The sequence below is a fragment of the Dendrobium catenatum genome, unplaced genomic scaffold, assembly GCF_001605985.2.
Source record: "Dendrobium catenatum unplaced genomic scaffold, ASM160598v2 fragScaff_scaffold_1082, whole genome shotgun sequence".
In the NCBI taxonomy this organism is placed as follows: Eukaryota; Viridiplantae; Streptophyta; class Magnoliopsida; order Asparagales; family Orchidaceae; genus Dendrobium; species Dendrobium catenatum.
In genome coordinates, this window is record NW_021319544.1 from 308,854 (window position 1) to 320,948 (window position 12,095).

At 32.1% G+C, this 12,095-nt stretch overlaps 1 protein-coding gene across 1 annotated transcript; it reads left to right on the forward strand.

The window, feature by feature from the left end:
- Positions 1–10,001: 10,001 nt before the first annotated feature.
- LOC114580537 lies at positions 10,002–11,488 on the forward strand. The gene is made up of 4 exons (XM_028698404.1): positions 10,002–10,970; positions 11,091–11,169; positions 11,335–11,411; positions 11,468–11,488. The coding sequence occupies exons 1-4, from the start codon at positions 10,002–10,004 to the stop codon at positions 11,486–11,488; spliced, it is 1,146 nt and encodes a 381-aa protein (XP_028554237.1).
- Positions 11,489–12,095: the final 607 nt, after the last annotated feature.

A 12,095-nucleotide genomic window follows, 5' to 3' on the forward strand; every position in this document is an offset into this window, starting at 1 on the left:
GAAGGCAATGATAATGTTCAGAAGAAGAAAATTAGTCAGATATCAGAAAACAATATGTTCGGGCTGCTGGATGGAATTGAAGAGGATGAGGTGACTCCTAGAGAGAAAAATAAAAATGCAATCTCTAACCTGGAAGAAGAAGAATTGGAAACATCTTGTATTAAGGAGGATGGAAATAAAGATGTGATAACAGATAATAGAATTTCTACTAAAGAGAATGCTGAAAATGCAGGAGATAAAGTTGTTGGATCTACTTCAGGTAGAGATTTTGTTTCTCTGGTAGGGATTTCAAAAATCAAGCTTAGCAAGGAGATCAAGACATTGGGTCATATTAGTTCTTCAATGAGAATCAGCAGGAATGAAGGTGGGAGTGGGAGGAAGATGGGGGGACCTTCCCCCTCGGTGCTCAAATGAGTTCAATTCTTTTTTGGAATTGTAGAGGGGCCAATAAGAGGGAGGCCTCTCTTTATTTGAAAGATGTTGTGAGGGACTGAGATGTCATGTTTATTGGATTAGTTGAAACAAAAATCTCTTCTACTAAAAAAGAAGAAGTTTGAAAAAGTTTGGGAAGTAATTCGGATGTATTCATTTACTCGTCTGACGGGCAATTATGAGGCATTATGACCATGCGGAGGACAGATTTAGCTAGGTTCTCAGTTTTAAAATGTTATTCTCAATGTGTAGTTGGGAGATGATATCTCTGAAGAATAATATGAAGTGGTTTATTTCTACGGTCTATGCTGACTGTGATCCGTAATAGGAGAAGTTTATGGGAGTTTTTGGGATCCATTTCCTGCAGCAATCTTCCTTCTATTTTAGGGGGAGATTTTAATTGTGCTCTATCTCTAGATGAAAAGAGGGGAGGGAAGAAGTTTAAATATTCTCTAGGACCACAAGAGATGAAAAACTTTATGAACCTCAATGATTATCATGAAATCGGGATTGTTGGAGCAAGATATACTTTGTGTAACAATAAAAGTGAAAGTGCGAGAATTTTGAAGAGGCTAGATAGGTGTTTGTTAAATACTAGAGATCTTCAAGTTATACCACAAGCTTCAACCAGACATTTGAATAGGATTGCATCGGATTATTGTCTGATCCACCTGAAGATCTTCAATCCTATGGAGAAAGTGGATCATTGCAGGAGGTTTGAAGATGTCAGGGTATCTTACCCGGCATCTGCAGCTAAAGTTCAGAAAATCTGGAATAAAAACTATGAAGGATACACAATGGAAAAATTAAATTCAAAGTTTGATAGAACATTGAAGGCTCTGTATTTCTGGAGTAGAGAAAAAAATAAAAATTTTGTCTGGAATAAAGGACAAACTGAAGAAGTAAGTAGCTGATCTGCAATTGGAAGAGTCTACCAGTGGTTTAAATGAGGAAAAATTGATGTTGCTTCGAGAGCTTAATCTTACACTTAGTAGAATCAACTCTTGGAGGAGACAAAGAGCTAAAGTCAAATGGTGGAGTGATGGAGACAGGAATTCAAAGTTCTTTCATGCAGTGGCTAATGGCAGGAGGAATTCTAATGTTATTCATCAAATGAAGGATAATCAAGGTGATTTGGTTTATTCGCAAACTGAAATAGAGAGTATATTGCTGTAGTTTTTAAAAACAAATGGAGGAGGGAATGCAAATTATCTGGATGGCCTAGTCATCTCTATAAACTAAGCTCAGAAGACTCTAAATTATCTTTCCAGGAAGTGGAGGCTGTGGTGAGAGAGCTTGGTTCGAACATTTCCCCAGGTATGGATGGGATAACTTACTCATTCTTTAAACAATATTGGAAGATTATTAGTCAGGATGTTTGGATTGTGATCTAATTTTTCTTGACTCATGGGAAGATGAATGATGAATAGAAAAATATGATGGTGGTTCTTATTCCTAAGAGTAAAAATCCTGTTCTTCCTTCTCACTACTGTCCGATCAGTTTATTCTTGTCTATTTACAAGGTGAATGCTAAAATCATTTTAAATAAACTTATGAAAGTCATTTACAAAATAGTTTCAGAGGAGCAAACGGCTTTCATTAAAGGAAGATCATTTTCGGACAATATTTTATTGGTTCATGAACTGTTTAACAAATTTAGATTTTCAAAATCTAAAAATTGATTGATTGCAATTAAAATAGATATGGAGCAAGCTTATGATAGTATGGCTTGGCCAACTATCAAGCAAGTGTTGAATTACTTTGGCTTTCCTATAAAATTTTCTAATCTAATTTTGGAATGTTTTATGGATCCCAAATTTTCAATTATGTTGAATGGTATAAAGTCGGATTGGTATGAGGCTAAAAGTGGGCTTCGTCAAGGATGCCCTCTATCTCCATATATTTTTCTTCTTTGCTCTCAATTGATATCTGATGAGTTTCATAGCTATGGGAAGGAATTGGGAATTAAAGTAGCTCCTAATGATCCTAGGATAAATCACTTGATGTATGCTGATGATATTCTGCTGTTTTTGAAAGCCAAGCAAGATCAGGTGAGAAGGATCAGGAAAATAATCTCAAAATAATATTTATGGACGGGACAAGCTGTTAACATGGGAAAATCTCATGTATTTTTTTGGAAAATGATGGGGAGGAAAGCTAGGAAAAAAGTTCAGAAAATATTAAAATTCAAATAAATGAAGGAGATTAGCTATCTTGGGATCAAAATGACCTTCAGGAGGATGTTGTCATCGGATTTCTTGAACATTATTGATAAAATTGTTGGTAAACTCAATGTATGGGGTAATAAATTCATCTCATTAGCTGGGAGAATTGTACCATTCAACATAATTGGGATCAAAATGACCTTCAGGAGGATGTTGTCATCGAATTCCTGCAAGCCATTCCTATTTTTTGTGTCCCGTTCTTTGGTTCCAATGAATATTTTGAGGATAATTGACAAGCTTTGTAGAGACTTTATCTGGAACAAGACTGGAAATAATCAAGGTATGCATTATCTTTCATGGGAGGAGCTTTGCAAACCTGTTTCTGATGGTGGAAGGGGACTGCGTCGAGCTGTTTCTATTTCAGGATCTCTTAGAGCCAAATTTGCTTGGAGCTTTTTCAATAACTCTGATTCTTTATTAAATATATCAATTATAGCTAAATATGGGAGTATCTGGAATGCATAAGTCAAGAAAAATAGCTCAATTACTTGGAAAATTCTCCTAAGTGGCATGGAAGCTCTCAAATATATGGTGAGATGGAAGATTGGTTCTGGATATTCTATCAACATTATAAAAGACATTTGGATCTTAGACAAATGTCTTGATAAATGGTCAACATTTATTGCATTTTCTAATTAAGAATTTCCAAAATTAATGGAGTTTATAGATGACGGAAGCTAGAATTTATCAAAGTTAAGAAGGTGGTTTGGACAGAGTTTGGTGGATAGTATATCTCAAATTCAAATTTATAATAACTGTTACGACCAGTTAGAACTGATGTTGAAATTATTTGGAAATACTAACTCAGCTATGTTGGCTAAGAACAACAAAGTTCATGAGGAGAAGGAGTACTACAAATGGTTCAAGGAGTTCAAACTTTCTCCACAGGTTGAATGCTTTTGGTGGCGTTTGCTCAATAACGCTTTACCTACCAATGATTTCTTATTTTATAGGAGGATGTTAAGTAACAACTCTTTTCCTAGGGGTTGTTTGGAAACTGAAAATATCAATCATTTGGTAGGGAATTGCTCTTTGATTATTTTGGTTACAGTCAAGCTGAACATGTGAGTGTTCAATAATCCAACAATTACTTTGTTAATTCAGTGTATTTCAGAACTGAAGGTTTTATCTGGAAGAAATAAATTCATTAGTAATTTGTATTGCTCTATGGTATTTGTTTCTTGGAAAAGCAGGAATCGGGTTAAGCATGGAGAAGAAGAATTCGGTGGGAGTTTCATTGCATCCAATGCTATCAGTATAGCCTCCAATGCTTTAAAATTTAATCTAATTTTGGGAATTTGAGGTACTAACCAGCTTCGAATGAACCATTCTTATTGGCACCCCCCTCCCCCCGATTGGATTAAATTCAACTTTGATGCAGCTCTATCACAGTCATATAAGGCAAGTATTGGTGGAGTGTTTTGAGATCATAAAGGGAGGTTCCTCTCAGCATTTGGTATTAAATGCTCTCATTGGGATATAGGAGCATTGGAACTTATGGCTTCTCAACATTTAAAAGTGGCTATTAAAGGATGGATGATGGAAGCTAAAGGATTAATCATAGAGGGATATATTTTTAATGTCATCAAGCATCTTCAAAAATCGAAGGAGAAGAATTATGGGAGCAATATGGAAGTTGATTTTGTAGACTTATCATTTCTTAAAGATTTTGGTTCATTCATTTTTATTTTTTGTTATAGAAATGCTAATAAGTTGGCACATTGTTGTGCTAATTTAGCTTTAGAAGAAAATTTTATTTGGGATGATCTCATGAGTAATAATGTTCCTCCAAGTTTTATGTCTATTCTTGTGGAGGATGGTGATAGATGTGCTATCACCTAGTAGCTTGTATCTAGGTTTATTTCCTCTTTTATTTTAATGCATTTGGCATTTCCATAAAAAAAAAAAAAACAAGAAGAATATCATCAACAAAAAGCATACACCAAGTTACATCCTCTTATAAATATCTAGTGAGAACATCCATGACTAAGGAAAAAATATATGGGCTTAAGGCTAATCCTTCATGTAATTTAACCGAAATAATAAAATACTTGGTCAAACCACCTTGTGCTTAAACACAAGTACTAGCTCATGCTTACATATCATTAATGATTTAAATATAAGTGTTACGAAATCCATTCTTTTCAAGAACTCTCCATAGCAATTTTCTTGGAATTTATTCACGTTCTTTCTCTAATCAATAGATATCATATGTAGATCCTAGTTATTCTCTCTATATTTCTCCATCAAACCTCTCAATAAATGTATGGCTTCCATATTAGACCTACCCGACATGAATCAAAATTAATTTTGAGAAATATTAGTATCACACAACAACCTACACTCCATAACTCGCTCCATAGTTTTAAAGTATGACCCATTAACTTAATTCCTCAACAGTTTGCACAATCTTGTGCATCATCTTTATTCTTAAAAATACCAATTAACACACAAATTCTCTACTCATCTAGAGTCTTTTTAGTCTTTGAAACAATATTAAAAAGATTAGTAAGACAAGAAATTCCTTCATCTCCTAAGCATTTCCATGTCATTATTGGAATATAATCAGGTTCAACAACTTTTCCACATTTCATTTTCTTTAAAACATCTTTAACATTGATTTTACTAATACGTCGATAAAAATAGAAATCTTTTTTTTCATTTAAGGTGCTAAGGTCACTAAATTCAATCATATTTTCATATTCTTCATTAAAAACTTTAGAAAAATATCTCATCAACCTTTGTTGAACAACATCTTCTAAGAAAAGTACTTTTGTTCATAACCCTTAATACACTTCACTTGAACTAAATCCTTACTACTCCTATCTCTTTATTTGAAAAACATATACATATATATTTCTCCCTCCTTAGAATCTAATCTATTAAATAAATCATTAAAATCTACTTTGCATCACATATTTCTTTCTTAGATTCTTTACGTGTCTCTTTATATCTTTCCTAATTATCAAAATTTTACGTCTAAACAAATTTTTTTAACAAATCTTCATATTTTTTTTATCTTTTTTGCACATTTAGATTTTATCAAAAACTATTTTTACTATTAGGAGATTTCTATTGATACTCCAAGCACATCTTTTACATTATTCTTAACATCGCTAGCCACCTTTTCCCACATAACATTAGCATCCTCAAGGACATACAAAATCTTAAGATCTAAAATCTTAAACTCAATATTTTGTTTATATTCTTTAAATACCCCAATCTAATACTCAAATATCTTTTATAATATTTTTTTATTTTATACCACTTTATCTTAATGTCCAAAACTAATAATAAATGTTGGGTACATACGGTATAACTTTATAATCTTTGTAATCTAGATGATCTAATTTTCATAAGAAAATAATCAATATTAGTTTTACCATATCCATTTTTAGAAGTGATTAGAAGCTCGTATATTTTCTTAAATAAGGTATTAGCAATTAAAATTTTCAAGCTAAAGAAAAATCTAATATGGTCTTACCACCTTCATTTGTCATTCGAAACCCATGGCCACCTTAAATAGTTTTAAAATCATCTATCACTCTACCAACATGTCTATTTAAATCTTCTCCAATAAAAACACTTTCATTAAAAGGTATCTTTTTTATTAATTCCTTTAAGTAATTCCAAAATTTTAATTTTAAACCTATATCCAAACCTACTTGAGGGGCATATACACATGAACATAATATTTATCAATCTTTTTATGAATCAATATCTATTAATTCCATTAATTATTTTTATAAGTGAACCTATATTCCAAGTTTCTATCTTAATCTTAGTTTCACATGGACAAGATTCTTTTCCCTCATCTAGCCTTGTTTTGAAAACACTTACATATTTAACACTACACCCGGGTGCGGATGCAACGGGCTTGCACACTTATTGTTGAATTTATGCCATGCAGTGCATCACTTCTAGGGGACGTCCTGACATTAACATAATTTTTAAAAGGATTCATGTCATAATTATTTGTTAAGTTTTATGCTGGCCATCAACTACCAAATGCAACCATCCACTTTTCTCATCTAGGATTTAAGACCTTGCAATGGCAGTGTTAATTCCTGTGAATGTTGTTTATGGTAATGATTACAAAATTGTTGAGGATGTGTCTCTTGTATCTAAGGTGATGGAAAAGAATTCTCCTAAGTCTTTTCATCATAAGAATAAATTCAGTAAAAATTTGAGAATATTAGGTCCTATAAACGATAGCCAAAGAATTAGAAGAGAAGGTAGTATTCATGAAGGGGCAGGGGCCTCATCCCAATATATTTCATAATGTCTTCTATATTTTTTTTAATTTTAAGGAAGTTAATCAAAAAGAAGCTTCCTATTATTTGAGAAGTTTGGTTGTATATAATAGTGTTATCTTTGTTGGTTTAATGGAAACTAAATTAGATTCCATGGATATTAATGAAGTTCGAAAAATTATTGGGAATGAATGGGATTTCTTTCATTTTGCTGATAGAGGAACTTCATGTGGCATTCATGCCTTATGGAGAAATGGTGTTTCTTCTTTTTAAATTTTAAATTCTTCCAATAAATGTGCTTTTGGAAATTTAAATTCTCCTAATGGTATTATATGGACTATTCACATGTAATCCATGTTAATAAGGATCTTCATGAAAGAAGAAACTTATAGAAAATGATTGAAGAATATACATCTAATGATAAATCATTCATTATGGAAGGAGATTATAATTGTATTTTGTCCAAGAAATAAATGAAAGGTAGAAAAAGATTTATTTTTTCACTGAATTTATTCTTTATAACAATAAAATTTTATCATGATATTGACATTGTTGATCCTAAATACATTTGGTATAACAATAATAAATGGACTTTCTCATATATGGGAAAGATTAGATAGAATTTGTTTAAATTCTCAATCATTATTAAATCTTCCATTTGTTGCAATAAGACATTTATTAAGAGTTGCTTCAGATCATTGTCCAATATTGCTTAATTTAAACAACTCATTTTATTTCAATCAAAAAGTCACCATATTTGAGAATGTGTGGTGTTCTTATGAAGCATCTTGGGGTATTGTTAATAAAGCTTGGAAAAATAAGATTTTGGATCTACAGCTGATATTCTTCAAAGGAAAGTTAAAAGATATCTTAAAATTTTGTTTTTTTTTTTGGAGTAAAATAATTAAAAAGATCTAAACAATCTTAAAGCTATGGTAAAAGATGATATAATCTTATTGCAAGAGGAGGAAAGTTTTTTGGATGGTCTTAATCTGAACAAGTTCCTTAAATTGAGGGAAACGTTCATGAATTGAATGTTACCCTTGCTAGACTTGCAACTTGGTGGAGACAATGCTCTAAATCACAATGATTGGAAGAAAGTGATCAAAACTCTTAGTTTTTCATGTTATTGCTACAACTAGAAGAAATGGGAATATGATTAATAAAATTTCTTTTTCTAATGGCAAAATTGAGATAGATCTTGATTTGATATAGTTAACTTTCAAGATTTTTTTTTAGAAAAAATAGAAAAAAAAAAAGAAAAGATAACGCATCTTACAAAATTTGCTATCCTTTAATTTGAACATTGGTTGAATTAAGAAATGATATAAATGCTAACAACAAATTTTAATAAAGAAGATATTTTTTCTACGGTTATGAAGATGGATACTAATTAATCTCCTAAAGCAAATGGTCTAAATGCTTATTTTTTTAGATCTTTTTTGGAATATAGTAAAGAATGAAATTTGGAATGCTATTGAAAACTTCTTTTCTTTGCGTATTATGCTTGATTTTTAGAAAGAAACTTTGGTTGTACCGATTCTAAAGTCCCTAATGTTTCATAATTAACAAAATTCAAGCCGATCAGCTTATGTCAAACCATCTATAAAATTGTATCTGAAATGATGTTAAATAGATTGAAGAATTGTCTTCTTTCGATTATCTCTAAATTGCAAGGAGCTTTTATGCTAGGAAGATCTATTTTAGATAAAGTTTTGTTAGCTTATGATATATTAAATAAATTCATATTTTCTATAGCTAAACATGGGCTTATATTAATAAAATTAGGCATTGAACAAGCATATAATAGCATGTGTTGGGATACATTATATCAAATTTTAAGTGTTATGGGTTTCCCACTGAAGATTATAAACTTGATTACTAAGTGAATAAACCATCTAAAACTCTCTATTATCATTAATGGAAGGAAAACTTATAGGATAAAAGCTAAATGCGATTTTTGACAAGGATGTCTATTATCTCCTTGTCTATTTATCTTGTGTTATAAATTACTTTCAAAAGCATTCCATGAGAAAGAAAGAGAGCTTGGTATTAAACTTGCACCAATTATAAAAAAAATTCTTATATGTTGTATATTGACCATGTTTTAGTTGTATTTGAAGCTTCAAAGTACAATGCTAATCTAATTAATAGAATTTTGATTGACTATTGTAGTTGGACTAGACAGTATATAAATACATGGCTCTTTTGGAAAAGTTTTATGTAGAAGAAGGAAACAAAAGTAAAGAAAAATTATAGTATTTGTTCTGTTCTTGAAATCACATTTTTAGGTGCAAAGATGGCTTTGGGAATACTGAAGGCTAATGATTACCAAACTATTTTTGATAAGGCTATGGATAGACATAATACTTGGGGATCTCATACTCTTTCATTGGCTAGAAGAATAATGATGATAAAAATTGCTTTTAATATATTCCCTCATTTATTATGAGTCATTCATTAATTCCAAATGGTGTTTTAAATGATAATGACATGTTTTGTAGAAACTTCTTGGCAAAAGGAGCAAGGAAGATAGGGGTTACATTATATTTCTTGGAATACTCTATGTACTCTTACTAATCAAGATGGTCTTGGAATTCAAGGTGCAATTGAAAGAGAGGGTCTGTTAAGGGCACATATTACTTGGAATTTTATTTAAAATCATGACTTTATTCTAAATAAAATAATGATGGAAAAATATGTTACTGACATATGGAAAGAGGTAATAAAAAGATGTTCATCGCTAGCTTGGCATATAATAAAGGGTAAAGGGGATATTTATTTTTGGCAAGATAATTGGTTAGGGATGGGTTCCATTGACAATTTAATTTCTTCTCATACCATTTGTTCTACCAAGGTAAATTCTTTGATTGACAGAGGTTCTTGGAATGCTGATATGTTGAAACCTCTTTTACCTGAGACTATTTTTCATCAAATTTTAAGCATTCCTTTAAATATTATTGAGAATGACCGGATTTTATTTAAAACTTCTACTAATGGTCTTTTTAGCATTAAAGAGGCTTGGAATGATTTTAGAATCATAAAGGATTCTTCTAGGATTTTTGCTAATATTTGGCATAATAATATCCCTATGTCGTATTCTATCCTTACTTGGAGGTGTTTGAAGGGTTTTCTGCCGGTGGATGTCAGGCTATGGAGAAAAGGTTTCTACTTACCTTCTAAATGTCATTGCTGTGCTGAGATTGAAGATATTAAACATGTTTTTCTTTTTGGTAAGATTGCTCAAAAAGTGTGGACGTATTATGCGCTTTTGGTTAATAAGCCTGTGCCTGATTGTACTTCCTTCGATCAGGTGTCTGTTTTGTCGGTGTTAACTGACTGGATGTCTAATGTTAGAGGCAATGTTCTTAATATTCTTCATATTTGCATTCTTTGGTTTCTTTGGAAAGCCAGGAATGAGGCTAAGCATGATGGGATTAAAAAGAAAGATACTGTTATTATTTCTAATATCAATCATAGATTATTGCAGTTTTTTAATGCTAAGCTTATTAATTCTTATAATATGTCCAACTGTCAGGATTTGTGTGTTAAGCTGGGTATGAGTATTCAATTGGAGGACGTTATTAGGAGGGAGAGAATTGTGAGATGGTTAAAACCCAAGGCTCCGGCCATCAAGTTAAATTCTGATGGGTCTGTTGATAATTATTCTGCTGGGTTTGGGGGTCTTATCCGGGATTCTTCTGGTAAAGTCATTGTGGCTTTTGCTGGCCCTCTTCCTCCGTGTATGGTCATTTATGCTGAGTTAATGGGGCTGTTAAAAGGGCTGAATATTTGTATTAAGAGAGGGTTCATTTATGTTGAGATTGAGGTGGATGCTTTAAACGTTATTCAAATTATCAATTCGACCCATATTTCTTATCCGCAATTTTTTTATCTCATTAGAGAAATTAAGTCTGCTCTGTCTAATCTTAATTTTACTTTGGCTCATCTGCTTAGAGAGGGTAATGCCTGTGCTGATGCTTTAGCTAAACTTGGCAGCACGTTGGAGGAAGAGAGGGAATTTGATATGGATAATTTGCCTAGGCTGGTGAAAGGTTTGGTGAAGATGGATAAGTCGAGCATGCCGTATATTCGTTTTAATTAATTCATGTTTCTGTTGTTTCTTCTTTTTATTGGGCGGTCTTTGCGGTTGTTTTTGTTTCTGCTGTATTCTTCACAGCGGCTGCAATTTTTTGTTAACCTGGGTTGTTATTTTGAGATCGGGAGGGCTGTTTTTATTTTGGAGTTCAAGTTTCTGGGTAAGTGTCTTGAGATCGGGATGTTTGTTCTTCAGTTGATTCTCAAGGCTTGGTTGTTCACCTATCATAGTATATTATGTCGCAAAATGGGCTTTAACTTCAAAATTTGGTATCCTATACAATTTTTGTGCATGACTAATAGTTTTTTTGGAGTCTCCCTTGCAGGCTACATTTCACTAAAAGCCTATTTACGTGCAACATTTAAACTTCTTGATCAAGTGGGCATATTGAACAACTGCAAGGTACTCTTTATTTCTAGTTTTTTTGTTTTCCTTTGTCGTTTTCTTCACTTTTGCAGGAAGATGGTGCTGAATGCTGATTTAAGGATCTTCCTTTTTTGGGTGCTGTCTACTTACAGCCCGAGAGTTTTCCTTTATTATTTTTGTAACCTTAGATCAAGGAACCACCGGCTCTTAGGTTTTTTTTCTTTTAATCTTGTAGCTCTTTTGAGCAGTAGAGGGCTGGAGGTTCCTTTTAAGGACTTTGTAACCATTTTTTGGATATTAACACGTAGGCCCCTCCGTGGGTTTTAAATAAAAAAAAAAGATGGAATCATACTATTTTAAAGAAGTATTTTTCTATTGATTTTCTTTTTTTTGAAAGATGCATATAGCATTGAAATAAGAAGAAGCTATTACAAACTAGTACCTAGGTAATCCTTTAAAAGAGGAAGGAAGCCTTTATTAGAAGAAATTTAAGCATAGAGAAAAAATAAAGAAAAAAGAGACTATCATAATGAAAATAAGATCCTCTACTTATCATTTTAAACCAATTGGGGTGGAGGGGATACCAAAGATTAAACAAGAACCAAAAAGGCTGATTAGTATCCCAAAATTCCTGATTAGGTAAAAAACAAAAAATAGAGAGATGCTTATGTTCCACTAATCTAGCTTCCTATTCCAAATTCCAACTTATGCTCAAATTAA

What these genes read in the sequence shown, in the direction of transcription:
- LOC114580537 (XM_028698404.1), top strand. Translation starts at nt 10,002, where the DNA reads ATGTCGTATTCTATCCTTACTTGGAGGTGTTTGAAGGGTTTTCTGCCG. An exon ending in CTAGGCTGGTGAAAGGTTTG is followed by an intron (nt 10,971 to 11,090) that starts GTGAAGATGGAT and finishes TATTCTTCACAG; the next exon opens with CGGCTGCAATTTTTTGTTAA. An exon ending in TTTGGAGTTCAAGTTTCTGG is followed by an intron (nt 11,170 to 11,334) that starts GTAAGTGTCTTG and finishes TCTCCCTTGCAG; the next exon opens with GCTACATTTCACTAAAAGCC.